Source organism: Schistocerca americana, chromosome X (assembly GCF_021461395.2).
Source record: "Schistocerca americana isolate TAMUIC-IGC-003095 chromosome X, iqSchAmer2.1, whole genome shotgun sequence".
In the NCBI taxonomy this organism is placed as follows: Eukaryota; Metazoa; Arthropoda; class Insecta; order Orthoptera; family Acrididae; genus Schistocerca; species Schistocerca americana.
This window is the reverse complement of record NC_060130.1, coordinates 801759179-801777650: the sequence shown is the minus strand read 5'-3', so window position 1 is coordinate 801777650 and position 18472 is coordinate 801759179. Positions and strand designations below refer to the sequence as shown.

The 18472-nt window shown below is 39.9% G+C and overlaps 1 protein-coding gene across 3 annotated transcripts in view; it reads left to right on the top strand.

The window, feature by feature from the left end:
* The window catches only part of LOC124555498 (arrestin domain-containing protein 2-like), a 237641-nt gene that overhangs the window by 111213 nt on the left and 107956 nt on the right, over positions 1-18472 (top strand). For all 3 annotated transcript variants that reach the window (XM_047129425.1, XM_047129423.1, XM_047129424.1), the window contains one exon: positions 1391-1521. In XM_047129425.1, coding sequence (XP_046985381.1) covers positions 1391-1521 — 131 coding nt within the window. The remainder of the gene's footprint in view (positions 1-1390; positions 1522-18472) is intronic.

Genomic DNA, 18472 nt, shown 5'->3' with positions numbered 1-18472 from the left:
TAAGACATAGGGGAAGACTGTTTCAAAGCACTATGGAACTTAAAAATTTGAAATGAAATTTACCTCATTTTGGCAGGAGTTTCTGGTCATTTCCCAAAATTATATTTGCAAAAACTTTGAATTCTTCTCACAGACCTGAAGCTTGCTTCTGTGCACATCACTGTTCATCTCACTGGCTCAGAGAAAGGGTAGAGATCTTCTTTGTTTTTGCTTTCCTGCTTGCAGCATTCAGTGACATTATTAATTATTTTTCCAGCTCCAATTGATAAACTGCTAAGCCATACCCTTATCTGAGGAGTGAAAAGATTATCTGGTGCTGCCCATTATGTGCAAAGAACCTCTTTTTACTTATCAGGAGATATTAATTTGTGACACAACACAGCACAACACAACACAACAATCATTTCACAATGACTACATATAGAAAGTTCTGTATGAAACTGCTGACATTAGCAGTTGCAGGACAAAAAACATGAACTGCCGAAGTCAACCGATGTCCACCGACCTCTGCCATGCTAGAACTAGGGAGCCATCATTCATCTCTTTGTGAACAGATCATACATCTGTCTTCATTTCCTTCAGTGACTCCCACTACACCTTGTTTCCATGTTTGCATTCCACTTTTCAGTCATTCTAGCTTCTCTACCACATTCAAACTTGTAACAATCCATGCTATGGCTCATAGAAAATTGCAGTTTCCAAGGCTTTTCGTTCTTTTCCTCATGTTCACCTCCTCACTGGCAGCTGTTTCCAAGATAGCTGAATGGCAGACTAATGCAGTGTCCTTGGCCAATGGGGAGATGATAATGATGCTTTATCTATATATTTCATGTTTTCTCAATTACAGGTAACTTTTACTGTGAATACACTTTCTGTGTGCTCAGTCCAGCAGTTTTCTCAACTGCTTAGGGCATCCTAATGCTGTTTATCATCACTGATTCTCCCTGTTTTAGGAAGAGTTTCCCACCCCAATGACAAGATGATGCGCTAAACCTCTACCATCTCTGCCACCCTTTTTGGACAAGGCTGTTGGCAGAAAAAATGTGATTCCCAAAATCAGAAGTCTTCCACCACCATAGCTGATGAGTTTTATTCAAAACAAAGTAATGACTATGATCAAACACAGACCCCAAGACCTTTGAATTAGTAGTCAAAGGTGCTATCCACAAACCACTAAAAATATTACAAGTTACTGTAAGATAGGAGTTTGCAGCTATGAAAGGCATAATGGATATATGTGAAGCTTAACTTCTGAAGATCTTCTGAACTAGTATTAAGTATGTGTAAGCCTCAACAGTCTCAGCAACAGACAAACTAATATTACCAAAAATATTTTAGTAACAGTACAACTATGCTAATAACATTTCAAACACTCTTCTTTTTTCTTTAGATAAACCAGAAGGAAATGTCCCAATATTGCCAAGGGGTGTACACCAGTTCCCCTTCAGATTCCAGCTTCCAGAAAGTTCTCTTCCATGTTCATTTGAAAGCAAACCTGGCTTTATTCGATACTACATAAAGGTAATATGGACAACTGCAAATTAAATTCTAGTGAATGATGATAATTATTATATAGAAATAAGAATAACTTTTTATAAATATTAATAATCACTCACATTAATGATCAATCACATTCAGTATAGTATAATCAAAAAAATGTTACATCATTACTCCACTGTAATTATCATTATTATTTTATCAGAAATAACACATTCATCAGCTATTATATGAAACTTTGTGATGACATATGCAACACAGAATATTAAAGATATTTACTGAAAAGAGCTAGTGAAATTATGGGCTCATTACTGAGAGACAACAAATAATTTTTAATTCCTTCTTAATAAATGCAACATTCATTTTATTGATTCCATGTTATTTTCATCAGAGTTCATCATGAAATGAATCTTAAGAACTGCCATCATGCAAAAAATATGATGGGAGTGCACATGGTCATTATAGACAACAGACTGAAGAAAAGTGTGCCTTAATGTAAAATCAATTATTAGCACACATCTGCACTTTAAAGTTTTATAACATTTTAGAATAGAGTTAACTACATTTAAAATAACAGCTAAGTTACTAAAACTAAATGTAGAACTTGAGTCCAATGAAATCCTTGTCATGCTCAGTGTGAATCTAAAGTTGAATTACCTCTGTTGCCAACAAAACTTTATTAAATGGTCTGTGAACAGAAAAATACTCTGTAACACCTCAGATTTATGTATCTCGACCCGATCTGGATCTGAATAGCAGCCCAAATAAATATTAATTAATGTGACCGTGTACCTAATGGGGCTGGCAATCGGATTTGACTGCTACGGAGTTGTTACATTCCATTTTGTCCTTCTCAAATGCTGTAATAATGAAATGTTCGGTGACAAGAAGAGACGCCAACACAGCTTCACTGATCAAGGACCTATATTCGTCTCAAAAACACAAAAAGAAGGCGACAGCCACTGCCTTTGTCATACATATTTAATTACGGCTAATCTCAGCACAGGCTTCCTTGCTATTCATTATCATCACACGCAAATTCAATCACTGCAATCCAACACTGCAATCCAACTGATGCTGGCGCGGTAGACGCTAAACCACAAATATCAGCACAGAAATATCACTGATCACTATCGTAATTATACTTCTTCACTTTCCCGTATTATTCTAACACAAAGGGGTTAAACCGCAGCGATGGCCACTCCCTTTGTTGGTAAGCCTTGTATTACAGCAACCGGCCTCCACACGGCTCGGCCCGCAACCTGGGAACTACTGACTCAACTCTCACTCGCTCTTGCAACCCGACACTATCGATTGTTTGCCCTTTCGACCTGTGCCAAGTGCAAACTTATAGTAAGGGCCTACAGACCCCTTACATCCCCGCCCTCGAAAACTTCTTTGGAGCCACTGGCGTAAAAGAATCGGCAAGGGAATTAGACATTGCTACATCTGAACAAAACACATAGTGTAAATAATTAATGAAATTACAATTCACCAAATAATCCCTCTACTCCGGTAGTGGGCTGTCTCCACAATAATATTCTACAAAAGGTTATTACATCTCATAAACATGGCATTGTCCAAATTACAATTTTTTTTATCAAGCAGCAATAATCCTCTATAGTCCAATATTGAATGAAACGCACAACATACAATCAAAAATTATTACTTGAACACATGACATATGAATTATTATACTACAAATTAGTTATTACAGGTTTTATACCCATTCTCAGGCAATCGTCAATATGAAATATGCCATTCTAATTATAATACATCAGAAAACACAATGTAAATAAACATTTTCCTTTTTCAAATGTCCGTCTAATAACTAAATGTTCTAAACATGTCCTACTCAACTACATCAAGGAGCTTGAACACTCTCATTTCAGACATTTGCCCTAATCGAGTTCCCCTTCCTCATCTGGGTTATCCCTGTTCTCGTGTGAGTAGTACCTTTTTATGTTTTCCACATGTTCCTTACCATGCACTCTCTTTGTCCGTGCATATTCCAACTCCACAGTGTTAGGATGACCAATTTTTATAATCCTGTACGGTCCCTTATAAACGTGGTTAAATTTATGTATTTCAGAGTTTATTTTCTTTGATTTTGCATGAACCTTTACTAGTACCAGGTCTCCCACTCAGTAAGTTATCAGTTTCACTAGCTTGTCGTGTCTTTCCTGTCTTTTCCTAGCCTTCTCCTTCATACTTAATTCCACTAGCTCCAATTTCCTTTCCCAAGCCAATAAACTTCCTGGTGGGTAGACTAACAACTCACGAAAAATACTGTCGGGTTCTTGATTGAGCAATACTTCACATGGTGCAAACCCTGTAGAATCATGTGGGAGGTGATTCCTGACTCGCTCAAATTCTTCCAGATATTCTTTCCGTGAACCATGCTTCCAATGACAGTATGTTCGGCATAAACGGTTCAATTCCTTCATTGTTCGTTCTGCTGGGTTAGAAGCTGGCCTATACCTAGAAATGGCAATTTGCTCTATTCGGTGCTCATTTAGCATCTCTGTCCACTCCTTTGATCTAAATTGTGACACATTATCACTCAAAATTCGCTTAGGAATACACACCTTTTGAAAATAGTCTTTCTCAAAATGGTTAATGATGGCTCTACTAGTGGCATTCTTCAACGGGTAGAATTTTATGTACTTGGAAACCAGTTCTTCCACTACTAAGACTTGTGTGTAATTCCCTCATGAGGCAGGAAGTGGCCCAAAGAGATCCACTGCAACTATGTCCTTAATTGCTGTTGGTACAATTGGATGCATATATCCTTTGTGCTGTACTGTAGTCGTTTTAGATTTTTGACAGATGTCACATGTACTCAGTATCTTACGTATACGCCTTCCCATGTTGTTGAATGCACAATCTAACTTCAACTTTTCCAGACACTTCTTCGGTCCATAATGCGCATTACTATAGTGCGTATGCCAAATTAATTTTTCTACCACATGCTCAGGCACACAGAGTTTCCTGTTCTCCTCACTCTCCTTGTTTCTCTAATAAAGTATCCCATTATGAATATAATAAAATGTGCGAATTTTTTCCTCTCCTGCACACCTGTATTTGGTTTTAATTGTCTTTAATTTCTCGTCCTCGTTCTGTTCCCTGCGCACATTCTTTAGGAACTTCCTTATGAATTCTTCATACTGTACTCCCTTCATCAGGTTAATTCTAACTCCTTCTTCTTCTGGCCTGTCCACCAACATTCCTCTCGAGTCAGCTGGTAATCTTGATAAAGCATCAGGTATTATATGTGTTGCTCCTGGTTCATAAATTATCTCGAAGTCATAGTCTTGTAATGCCAGGGCCCATCGCGTTAGTCTGCTATGCCTCAACTTGCTTGTGGTCAGAAATGTAAGGGCCTTATGGTCAGTCACTACTTTCACATGCCTCCCGACCAAATAATACCGGAAACACTTAAATCCCCACACAATTGCCAATGCCTCCCTTTCAGTAATCGAATATTTCCTCTCCCAAGCATTTAAACTTCTGCTACCGAACGCTATTGTTCTTACACTCTCACCATTTCTGCTCCTCTCCATTTGGTACAAATGTATTCCTATTCCATAGTCAGAGCTGTCTGCTCCTAAATAAAAATCCTTGGAAAAATCCGGGTGGTACAATATGTCTGCACTATATAGTGCTTCCTTGATATTCTCAAACTCGGTTTGGCACTCTGCACTCCAATGCCACGGCATCCTCGCCTTGGTCAATTCCCTCATACTCGGGGCAGATCCTTTGACAAATTTTCTATAAAACTCACAAATCCCAAAGAATGCTCGCAACTGTTTCTTACTATGGGGGGTTGGAAAATTTCTAATAGCCTCCATTTTACTAGGATCAGGATAGATACCCTCCTAAGATATTATATGGCCCAGGAATTTTATCTTTGATTTGCCAAATTCCGACTTGTCCAGGTTTACAGTTACCCCTGCAGTTTCAAAAGCTGCTAAGATTGCATCCAATCTATTTAAATGTTCTTCCCATGATTCGCTTGCTATCAAGAGGTCATCCACGTAGACGGTGACCTTTTTAAGTAACTCCTCGCCTAGTATCTTATCCATTGGTCTTATGAATTCAGACACTGACACATTAAGCCCAAATGGCAACACTCTAAATTGATAGCACCTTCCTCCGTAAGTGAATGCTGTATACTGGCGGGACTCTGTGGCCAATGGTATTTGCCAGTAACCAGCAGTCAAGTTGATACTACTAAGCACCGGAATTTTTGAATCAGTTCTTCTATAGTCTCAGGTTTGTCCCGCTCCGGCTCGATGATCTTGTTCACTGTTCGTGCATCCAAAACTATCCTCACCTTTCCATCCTTCTTATCAACAACAAATAGGGGGTTGTTATATTGACTATTGGCCCTTTCTATAACACCAAGGTCCATCATCCTCTGTATCTCTTCATCTACTGCTCTTCGTTTCGCCTGGGGAATGGAATACTGTTCTATATTGAACAGTTTATGGTTCTTTATCTTTAGTTTACACTCCACCCCTTTCATGATACCTGGCCGTTGAGAAAATACCTTACAATGCCTGTATAATACTGTGGCTAATTTCCTCTTGGTCCCCTCATCTAGGTGTGTCATCTCCTCCAACTTTTTACTGATCTTATCCTCTTTATGTCTATCCTCTCGTGTTAATCCCTCAAGGTATATCAACACTTCTTCTTCTAGTTCCTCTTCCCCGTATCCCATGGTGGGTTCCTCTTCATGACACAAATTTATCCACCTGAATTCCTCCTCTTCTTCGATTGCACTCCTCTCAGCAAACTTTAACCTCTTCTCTTCTCCCTTTCTTCCTTTGACCTTGATAGTACCTTCATCAAAACTCACTACTGCATCAACTTCATTCAACCAATCTATCCCTAAAATAATTGATGTGTTCAATCTGGCCACCACCAAAAATGTTGCTTCGTATTCTTCTCCCTCTATCTCGAAGGTAATCAACACTTGTTCTTTAATAGGTTTACTCCTTGCACCCAACGCATTCACAATTCTCACTCCACTCACCGGGAAACTAGGCAAGCTAATATTTGCTTTTAGTACCTGTTCATATAACCTTTTGGATACTGCACATGCTTCACTTCCTGTATCGACTAATGCCTCGATATTCAGTCCACATAGCTTGATCCCTATCATGGGTAGCATGGGTTCTTTGGGAATCCCACTTCTTTCCTCCAGTAGATCTTCTCTCAGATCTCCACCACTGTCGTGTCTTAGTAGGTTTACTCTGGTCCTTGTAGCTCTCACTCCTGACCGGACCTCATCTGGAGTGTCATTCAGTTTTCTGGTCTCTCCGCCTCTTCTATATGTACTGTGTCATTCATTCGCCTATCCCATCCTCTCTCATGATCTCTTGGTTCTTCACTCCTTCTCCAATCATTTCTCCATTGCCGTTCACCACCATGGTTCCTGTACCTATGGCCACCACCTCTTCCTCTATAATTAGACGAATTACCAAAATGATTCCTTGGGTCATTACTTCCCCCTCGGTTTTGATCATTAGCTTGATTGTGTTCCTGTGATCGAACAGATTCCAACTGTTCCAGTATTTCCATCAAGGCCTCCCTATCTTTAATTAGGCTCCCGGATACAGTTTCTTGCATTCTCCGGCTCATTCTTCTTTTTATCGCTGATATCATTACGTCAACACTCAGGGGTTGTTCCAAGGTCTCGTTCAATTCCCACAAATGTTCGGCAGACTCTCTCAACGTTCCTCTCCATGTACTAAGTGACTTGCGGTGGAGTAGGTCCTCAATTGCTGCACACTGATGACTTTTGGACCAGTATTTCTTCAAGAATTACTCTTCAAACTGATCATAACTAGTAGTCCCTTCCTTTTTCCTGACTCCCCAAGTGAAGGCCTCACCTTCCATCCTGTCTATTGCAAATTGAATCTTGTCTGAGTCTTTAAAATGTGTTGGGAAAACTTCTTTTAGCCATTTCATAAATATCATTGAGTGCAACCCTCCTTTCGGTCTAAATTTCTGCCCCGTATTATTTTGGACGTACCAATTATCACTGCTCATCAAGGTAACGACTCTACCTTCCCCAACGGTTAAAGTGGCATTGCTAATTCATTTATCAATTTCTTCTGTCTTGCTCTCCAATTGCTGCACTCCCTGTTGTAATTGCCTGACCTCCATTGCAACCTTCTTGTTATCCTCTTCTCGTTGCACGGCTATAGCATTTCCCAGATTGACAGCCAGTTGGTTTTGCCTATCTCCTATCCCCTTAACCACATCATTGCATTGTTTCTGCATCTGCATCACCTCGGCGATTCGATGATTACAATTTGTTTCCACTTCGTTGATTCTTTCTCCCAATTCGGCTTTCGTTTCTTCAATATCGTCTTCCAACTTTTTTGTTAACTTTCCTTCCATCTTCTCCACGTCTCCCTGGACTTGGTCTATGCTCTTCTGTAGCTTCCTCTCTCTCTCATCGATGTCCATCTTCAGTCGTTCTTGTAACTCCTGCATTTCCTTCTTCAGATTACATTCCATCTTCATTTGCGATGTTTTGATCTCTTGTAAATCTTTCTCTAATGATGCGTTATTTTCCTTTATCAAGTTTACCAACATTGACCACTTATCTGCATCTTCTGATATTGACTTATCTCTCGTTGTTTGTCCTGGTGTCTCGGGATAACTAGTTGAATGTGCTACTGGGCTATCTAATGACACTCCATAATCACTGATACCTGAATCATCTCTGTCTTCCTGTCCTATCCCTTTCCTTTCAAGTACTGCTTCACAAACCTGCTTATCTTCAGTAGACATGTTTGGTTTATTTTTAATGCACAGGCAAGTAATACAAAATAACCTCTAGTAACCCAAAACACTCCTAATTACCATGAAACTAATCAAACAGTACCTGCAGTATCTTCAGTTAATCCCAAATTGATACAATATGCATGAGTACCGAACATAACAACCCTCAAAACCTAATAATTTCAAATAACAATTTTCACATACACAGTTTATGTAAAATGTTTTAAATAAGATAAATCACACCACTCATAAAATCTATAAATGTAAAATCCCCAAAAACAATAAGCATATTTGTATAATCACCATTTAGACTGCGCAGTATGCATAAATAAGTATGCTATATTTCAGAGTATGTTTCGCAAACTTTTCGGAAATTACTGTAATTGGGCACTTTTCCTAACGTGAACTCAGTTTACAAATGTTTATTTACCACGAAGACTGCACACTACAATTTAATGTTATGTCAACCAGTTGTCCTCACTCACCAACTGATGTTACCACGAATCGCGATGTTTTGACATTTGAAGTGGGCGAGGCGCTGTACCAACGCCGGAGCTGCATGAAGTCGCACTGAAGATCTGTGGCGAGTCGTCGTAGTTCTCCGTCGGCCGCTCCGTGGTGCTACAGGCGGGCGTAGTTTGTAGATCGGCCGCTAGATGCCGGGTCGGCGCTCGGTGTCTCGAAGTCGCGCTGAAGACCGTCGGTGTAGTGCGTCTGTGCTTGAACTACTCCTTGCACAGGTAGTTGGGATGATGTGTGAAATCACCTCGCAGATCGAAGCTCTTTGGCGCAGCTGCTACACGGGTCTGCGTGACGTCACTCAATAATTGCGTCGCCACAATACATTGTCGTCCGCATAACAGTTTATGGGTCCACATGAAGCTGTCCGATTTTCACTATTCTAAAAGCAATTTCGGTCACAATATTACCACTAAACACTTCTTTAAAGATTTCATGGCGAATTCTTAGTACGTTTTGCTATAGTAATGTTCACACGTGTCTTTCTTTAGTGTTCACTTTTCACAGTTTTTCGCGCGGATTTACGCATTTGCACATTATAACACAGTTTATTGACACTATTATTCTTATCTGATATGACGAGAAAAAAGTTTAGTCACAATCGTAAGATGCTATTACTTCGTATTGTTCAAAATTCACTGTTTCTTGTCGCAATTTCAATGTTTATGCTCTGTCTCGATCCAAAGTTGGAAAAAATATTTTCTCGCGTTCAGCAAGATAAAATTACCTATTGTTCTTTATGATTCGTCCGAAAATTGCACTAGTCCTGTCACGGTTGCCAAGGGTGTAACACCTCCGATTTATGTATCTTGACCCGATCCGGATCTGAATAGCAGCCCAAATAAATATTAATTAATGTGACCGTGTACCTAATGGGGCTGGCAATCGGATTTGACTGCTACGGAGTTGTTACATTCCATTTTGTCCTTCTCATATGCTGTAATAATGAAATGTTCAGTGACAAGAAGAAACGCCAACATAGCTTCACTGATCAAGGACCTATATTCGTCTCAAAAACACAAAAAGAAGGAGACAGCCACTGCCTTCGTCATACATATTTAATTACGGCTAATCTCAGCACAGGCTTCCATGCTATTCATTATCGTCACAGGCAAATTCAATCACTGCAATCCAACACTGCAATCCAACTGATGCCGGCGCGGTAGACACGAAACCACAAATATTGGCACAGAAATATCACTGATCACTATCGTAATTATACTTCTTCACTTTCCCATATTATTCTAACACAAAGGGGCTAAACCGCGGCGATGGCCACTCCCTTTGTCGGTAAGCCTTGTATTACAGCAACCGGCCTCCACACGGCTTGGCTCGCAACCTGGGAACTACTGACTCAACTCTCACTCGCTCTCGCAACCCGACACTATCGATTGTTTGCCCTTTCGACCTGTGCCGAGTGCAAACTTATAGTAAGGGCCTACGGACCCCTTACAACTCCCAGTGAAGATAGATAATGGACTTAGCTAATTACATAGGTTCAATAGACCTTGACTTTTAGAAAGTTTGATTGCATTCTGCTCTAGGAATCATTCCCTTGGTATATCTAGAGAAAAGAGAAAATGAAGGGACTCAGATTTATTGGTTAGCAGAAAGCTAGAAAGCTTAGGCAATCAAAAAGTGAACAAAACCTCAAAAGAAAAAAAAGAAGAAAATATGATAGCCTTCTCATGGAAACTGGTGGACAGTATTGGTCAGCTCATCAACATTGGCAATAAACCCATTCATAAGCAAGAGTTGTCACTGAAATTCTTGCAAATGTTTCATGTTCAAATTTAGCATTAAGAACACTGGTTCAAGTTTTTCTAATAGTTTTATTCACACAAAAAGTAAGTTATTTTCACTTTTTTCTTGATGTCAATGTATTCATACATTTTTCAATCAATATTTTACAAGTTTTCTTGGCAGTGTGTTCCTGGATGTTTTTTAAGCTGTTCATCTCCTATTTCTTGTATGACTTGGAAATCAATATTTCACTTTTTTTCATAGTTTTGGCATTAACTACATTTCTTTTTGTTTCTTCTTGTATCAGGAACTGGGCTCTCAGTTTCCTTTAATACATAGATGGTCAGACAAGGGGCATTAAGAATAGCATGGCTTCAAGTACCAAGATGTGAACAGTTTGCCTGGAGTGTAGTTGTCAATACAGGCTGGTCTGACAAAGGTGACAATGGGCTGGGGGAGGAAGAGGGGTCATTCGATCCCTGAGACACCAACTACTGAAAGGGGCCTGAACATGATACAACAAGGTCATCTGACACATTTAGTAAAATTTTTTTTTAAATATGTGACTGAAGGAAAGGTGAATTTAATTTATAGAAGTTTCAATTTATGTTAGAAAGTAATGATAAAGGGTACTCAAGGCATTTGACTATGGAGCAGCATGGTTTTCCCTTTTCACAATCTCAACAATGGATAAACACAGAACTTCATGAAGTATTGTTTGGCTTCACAGAACACTACATGTTGTACCATGTGTACCACATTCTGACATAATGAATTTTTCCCAGTATATTTATTTATAAAACTGTTTAGCAGTGTGTGTTACAATAAATGAGAAATTATACACTGCTAAACTACACTATGGAACATATTGCAGGTCCCACTTCTTACATACTTTTCTGATGTGTGAGTTATTTGCTGTGTACTTTTTATTATACAGCCAAATGATATGTTGTATAACATAACTGAATTTCTTTTGTCAAAACAGTTGTTTCAAAGCACACTTACAGGCCTATCAAAAAATCTGACAGAGATATGTAGTATTCTTAGTCTAGTCAAAGAGCATAGTGAACCAAACTTAGGGCCTATTCTGTCTCTCAAAGGGCCTGACAAAGGAAATTCAACTGCTGCCTTGAATTCGGACCATTTGGTTTTATCTCTTCATAGGAGAATGTAAGAATCTTCTACATTGAAGTCTATTGCAAAATTTGTCATTGGCATGTCAAAATTCAGATCTATGAAAACATTTAGATTAAGGGACTGATCTCCTGTTCACCAAAAGCCCTTAAAAGGTGTCTTGTGAAACTCTTCTAAAAGCACCCCTTACAAGAAAGAAATGCTACCTTATAAATAAGCATCTGTAATTGGTGAGGATGAAGCACTCGGGTTATATTTAGTGGATTGCTAATTTTTTTAATGTGGTGACTTTGAGCATAGGTGATAGCCTCCAGGTCTTCATCTCATTAAAGATTGTTAATAGAACAAGGTGTTTAGAAGAGTGATATGCAAATTTAATAAGGTGCTGCATCTCTTTTAAGAACTAGTCAGACTTCATTCACTCATTTTGTTAGGACTCTCCTACATTTTCTTTGGAAGCCCCACATGCTGCCACAGAACTGTAAGAAATGGTGGAATAAACTGATGCCCAGAATTCATGCTGAAGATCATGGTCACACTACTTCACTGTTCAGCAGAAATGATTCACCAGCTTCCTTATTCTGTCTGCATTGTAGACCCCACATCTTACATACTTTTCTTGTTTCAGCACAGTACTGTCATAATCAAAAGTGTCTTTTCTCAACTAATGAGTAGAATCACAAATGTGAAAGCCCCTGTTCCAACTCATACTAGTCAATAAACACAAACTTTACATGATCATTACTTCCAGCAAGGAACTACAGCAAGGAATTACCTCAAGTATCACATGCAAGTTCCATCAACAGCTATGTAAATCCAAGGAAGCTGAAACTTTGTTAATTCTCCACATCTTAGAAATTAATTGGATTTAGCCTTTTTGGTACTAATCAGAACAAAATATATCAGTTTACATCGAGAGAAAATAACTGCCCAAACGCTAACCAACAACATACTATAGGACAAATTGTGTGTCTTAGGATGTAGAAGCCAAACTGGGGTGCAGGACTCAGTTGCAATGTGAACCTACCTGTTGGTACTGCAGCTTTGAAGCTCATCCGCACATCCTCAGCCTGTTAAACTTACCTACCCTTACCTGCAGTGCAGTTGCTGGCATACTACACTCCAATGTATGAACTCTGTTGATGAATTACTCAAACACAACAACACTCTGGGAGAGGTTGGTACACCCGTAATTGAACAGCAAACACATCTGATAAAATCTTAATATTTATTTGTCTGTATTTTCTGGTACCAGTCAGCTTTATTTGTTTTATGTTTAATTTAGCATACAGCATTGGGTTTTGAGCATGTTCTGTTCACCTTTGGGCATTTATATACACTCCTGGAAATTGAAATAAGAACACCGTGAATTCACTGTCCCAGGAAGGGGAAACTTTATTGACACATTCCTGGGGTCAGATACATCACATGATCACACTGACAGAACCACAGGCACATAGACACAGGCAACAGAGCATGCACAATGTCGGCACTAGTACAGTGTATATCCACCTTTCGCAGCAATGCAGGCTGCTATTCTCCCATGGAGACGATCGTAGAGATGCTGGATGTAGTCCTGTGGAACGGCCTGCCATGCCATTTCCACCTGGCGCCTCAGTTGGACCAGCGTTCGTGCTGGACGTGCAGACCGTGTGAGACGACGCTTCATCCAGTCCCAAACATGCTCAATGGGGGACAGATTCGGAGATCTTGCTGGGCAGGGTAGTTGACTTACACCTTCTAGAGCACGTTGGGTGGCACGGGATACATGCGGACGTGCATTGTCCTGTTGGAACAGCAAGTTCCCTTGCCGGTCTAGGAATGGTAGAACGATGGGTTCGATGACGGTTTGGATGTACCGTGCACTATTCAGTGTCCCCTCGACGATCACCAGTGGTGTACGGCCAGTGTAGGAGATCGCTCCCCACACCATGATGCCGGGTGTTGGCCCTGTGTGCCTCGGTCGTATGCAGTCCTGATTGCGGCGCTCACCTGCATGGCGCCAAACACGCATACGACCATCATTGGCACCAAGGCAGAAGCGACTCTCATCGCTGAAGACGACACGTCTCCATTCGTCCCTCCATTCACGCCTGTCGCGACACCACTGGAGGCGGGCTGCACGATGTTGGGGCGTGAGCGGAAGACGGCCTAACAGTGTGCGGGACCGTACCCCAGCTTCATGGAGACGGTTGCGAATGGTCCTCGCCGATACCCCAGGAGCAACAGTGTCCCTAATTTGCTGGGAAGTGGCGGTGCGGTCCCCTACGGCACTGCGTAGGATCCTACGGTCTTGGCGTGCATCCGTGCGTCGCTGCGGTCCGGTCGCAGGTCGACGGGCACGTGCACCTTCCGCCGACCACTGGTGACAACATCGATGTACTGTGGAGATCTCACACCCCACATGTTGAGCAATTCGGCGGTATGTCCACCCGGCCTCCCGCATGCCCACTATACGCCCTCACTCAAAGTCCGTCAACTGCACATACGGTTCACGTCCACGCTGTCGCGGCATGCTACCAGTGTTAAAGACTGCGATGGAGCTCCGTATGCTACGGCAAACTAGCTGACACTGACGGCGGCGGTGCACAAATGCTGCGCAGCTAGCGCCATTCGACGGCCAACACCGCGGTTCCTGGTGTGTCCGCTGTGCCGTGCGTGTGATCGTTGCTTGTACAGCCCTCTCGCAGTGTCCGGAGCAAGTATGGTGGGTCTGACACACCAGTGTCAATGTGTTCTTTTTTCCATTTCCAGGAGTGTACATAGGAAACTGTTACTTAAAAATAAATTATCTTAAACTAAATTTACACAAAACGTTTTGTTTGCTATTCACTGCTGTGGTATTTGGAGGGGGGGGAGCAGTGGTTGGCCATTTTGGCATCCCAAAGCTTCATTTACATCTTTGGTACTCTAGCAGAGCTATTGTGTAACATAAAACTATTGCACTATTTATTTTGACACTGATTTTTGATGTAATTCACTACGCAAATTTTTCTGCACTATATATTTAATACAATATGGTGGTCTTACAGCATGTGGATGAGTATTGACTATAGCATTTTAGTAATATTCCCAATACTGGCAGTCTGGTAATCATTTCTTTCATACCGGCACAAATTAATTCAGCTGCATTAGAATTGGCTGAACACTACTGAACAATTTTGGATTTTTGAGTTTAGTTATCTCATAAGAATGTTATCTCCATGTTTTGTATTGTGAATGAAAATTTCCATTTCTTCCACGATACCCATTCTTTTACTTTTTCTAATTTTTTGACAAATTTCAAGGTTGTCTTCACCTATCATAGGGTGGCCTGTGTCTTCAATGTGTATTGCTACTGTTGATTTGTTACATTTATCCAATGTTTAGGATTCTATGTAGTCTTTTAACTGAGTTCTGAAATTTTTGCGTGTTTGGCCTATATAATATTTGTTACACTGGCTGGAGGTAATTTTGTAAATGCCAAATGCATCAAAATCTGTATCTAGTGGTTTTATATTGTGTTTAAGCTACCTACTTAGGTTGTTGGTGGTGCTGAAGCTGATTTTTACATCTGTGTTTCTTAATAGCTTTGCTAATTTGTCAGATGTTATATCAATATAAGGCATTTTTACATATTTAACTGTTGGGGTACAATCAGTTGTGAGTGTAGTTTGATTTTGTTTGTTTAATTTATATTTTATACGTCATGACATTGTATTAATGAGTGAAGGATCAAATCTATTTTTTAATGTGATACATTTTACGGTTTTTATTTCTTGCTGGAGTGCTGTATGTTGAACCAGAAATTTGTGGGTTCTGTATAGCATTTGCAGCTTTATGGGAGGTGAGATGTGTAGAGAAATTTTGTATAGTGGTGTGTGTACCAGTAGGTTTCCAGTAAACACTGAAAGACAGATTTTGGTTCCGTTTTGGTAGTTTAATGTCAAGAAAAGGTATAGTGGTGTTCTCTTTATGCTCATGGATGAATTGAATATTTTTATGGAGGCTACTGAATTTATTAAGATGTTTGTCACATCGTCATCTGTGCCATCATACAGAATAACGGTGTCATCCACATACCTGTCACAGAATTTAACTTTGGTTGTAGCACTATCTTTAAGTGTCAATATTTTATTCTCTATATCCTTGATAGCTTTTTTTACTATTAGGCCACTAAGAGGCCTTCCCATTGTTAGCCCTACATCTTGCTTGTAAATTTTGTTGTTGAAAGAGAAGTAATTGTGTGAGAGTACTAAAGTAAGTACATCTATAAGATTTATTATTTCTGGTCTGCTCATAATCTTGTTTTTTAATAGGCACTTTCTTATTACCTCAAATGTTTCATCTACAGGCATAGTGCTGTACAGGTTCACAATGTTTAAGGCTAAAAACTTAGCTTCAGGTAGTGCAGTCAGGTAATATATATTTGTGGTTCAGTGTCATTCAGTTTGGTAGGTGTACATTTATTACATCTATAGTGTGAAGTTAGAAGTGTGTTTATCAGAATTCATGGAGCTCATGTGACTGTAGCTAATTCCGATCAACATGACACAAATTCCACAAACAAAACAGTTATCTGCATATAAATTTACACTTCCAAGCTGCTGCAACACTGCTCTACTGTGTAGCATAAGATTTTTGGTCTTTGCAAGTGAGACTTAAGATGGCAATGTCAGGATAATTTAGCATCTGCTGTCATTAAATAACATAATATTCTTCAAGACACAAAAATAATCTAAATATACTTTCTTGAGTACAAGTATTTTTGTGACCTGTGCAACTTTCCAAACTTTAGATATAGATATGCAATCATCTGTAGCAGTAGTGTTTGATTGTTATGTATAGAGCTAATATATCACTATACACTGGAAGGAAACTAATTGATGTACTACCTGAACTGAAGGACTTGCTTTTATTAAGTGATTTAGACTGCTTTGCTATACGGAGGGTATTTACTTCAAACTTACTCATGCTGACACCAGTTCTGGATTTGAATTTTGTATGTTTACTTCATCTTCTTTGGTGAAGGAATTTTGGGAAACCATATTTAGTAACTCCACTTCAATGGCACTGTTGTTGGTAACATTAGTATTTATACAGCAGAGTGAACGTATTGATTGGGTCTTGCTGCTGGTGCACTTTTCATATGACCTGATTCTCTTTGTATTGCGGAAGCTATTAAACGCATCTTGCACTGAAGGCCATGCTAAGTTTAAAGCATCAGTGAAACATCACCATCCTTGGAGATTTTGTATTCTTTTAAATTTGTCATGCATTTTCTTTGCTTCTGCAACAATTTTCAGACCTGTTTTGTCTGCTATGTGGCATCAGTACTGTCTTGTAGTAATCTATTCAATGTGAATGTCTCAGTTGCCACTGATACTGTTTCTTTGAATTTAAGCCACATTTGGTCTACTCTTACATAGTTGGTGGGGAAGGAGTGGACACTGTTCTTTAGGAATCTGTCAAGTGAATTTTTATTTGCTTTAGTAAATATATATATTTTGCAGCTACTTTCTGGTAAATTTTCATGTTGCAGTGGCCAGTCTTGCTACAGTGAACTTGTGATTACTAACTCCTATAAGCATCATGATGCTACCTATTTACTGAGGATTATTTGTTGTTAAGAGGTTAAGTATGTTTTTGCAACCATTTACACTCTGAGTGGGCTCTTGAACTGATTGCTTGAAATAATTTTTGCAGAAAGTATTTAGTACAATGCCTGACAATGTTTTTACCCATCACTAGGTTTGAACATGTATTTTTGGCAACATATCAAGGGTAAAATGAAGTCACCATCAACTATAATTGTACGAGTGGGATGTCTATTTGATATGATACTCAACTTTCCTTTGAACTGTTCAGCAGCTTAATCATTGAGCAGGAGGGGCAGGGGGAGGGATGTGAGGGGTGGAGGGGGTTTCTGGCAAGGGGAACCAATTATTAATTTATAAACTCTACCCATACTAACTCTCAGGAAGTATCTGCTTCAATTTCAGTAAAAGATAAACTATTTCTAACAGCACCAAACACACCACCATGAACTGCATTTAATCTAACCATTCTGAACACCAATAGGTCCTCTGTAAAAATTTTGGATGAACTTATCTCTGGCTTCATCAGTTCTTGGTACCTATAACAATCTGAGCTGTTAGTGCTTCCAGCTCTGGTTCTTTCCCAACACAGCTGCAACAGTCTACAGTTACACTACTGATTGTAGCTATATTTATCAGCATCCTGTGTTTCTCCTGCACACTTTGACACTGAAGTCATTTATGCACTTTGCTAAGGCCCTCTAACCTAAATACTGCCCAGTTCATTCTGCACAGCCCCTACTACTTGTGTAGATGTCTCCTGTATGTAGTAGACCCCTGACCTATGATGTGGAACCCAAAACCCCACCACTCAATGGCACAATTTGGAAAATTTGTAACCTACACAGTACATAACTGTCTGAGCCTCTGATTCAGATCCTCCATTCAGCTCTGTACCATAGGTCCACAATTGATCCTGTCGACAATGCCTATATCTTGCAAGCAATACTGGCAGTTTTTACCACTTTAGCTAGCTGCCAAAAATGAGACAAATCTCTTCTGATACAAAGCAACACACATCATTAGTACCGACATGGGCCATCACCTGCAGTTTACTGCACCCTGTGCTCTTTATCCACATCTGGAATGACTCCTCCCAGTATGCACACATAGTGCACACTGGATTTCTTTGCCTCTTTGGCAGCCTTATCGCTAAGGGACCATGTTATATACCTAACAATGGAACTCCCAACTACCAGTAATCC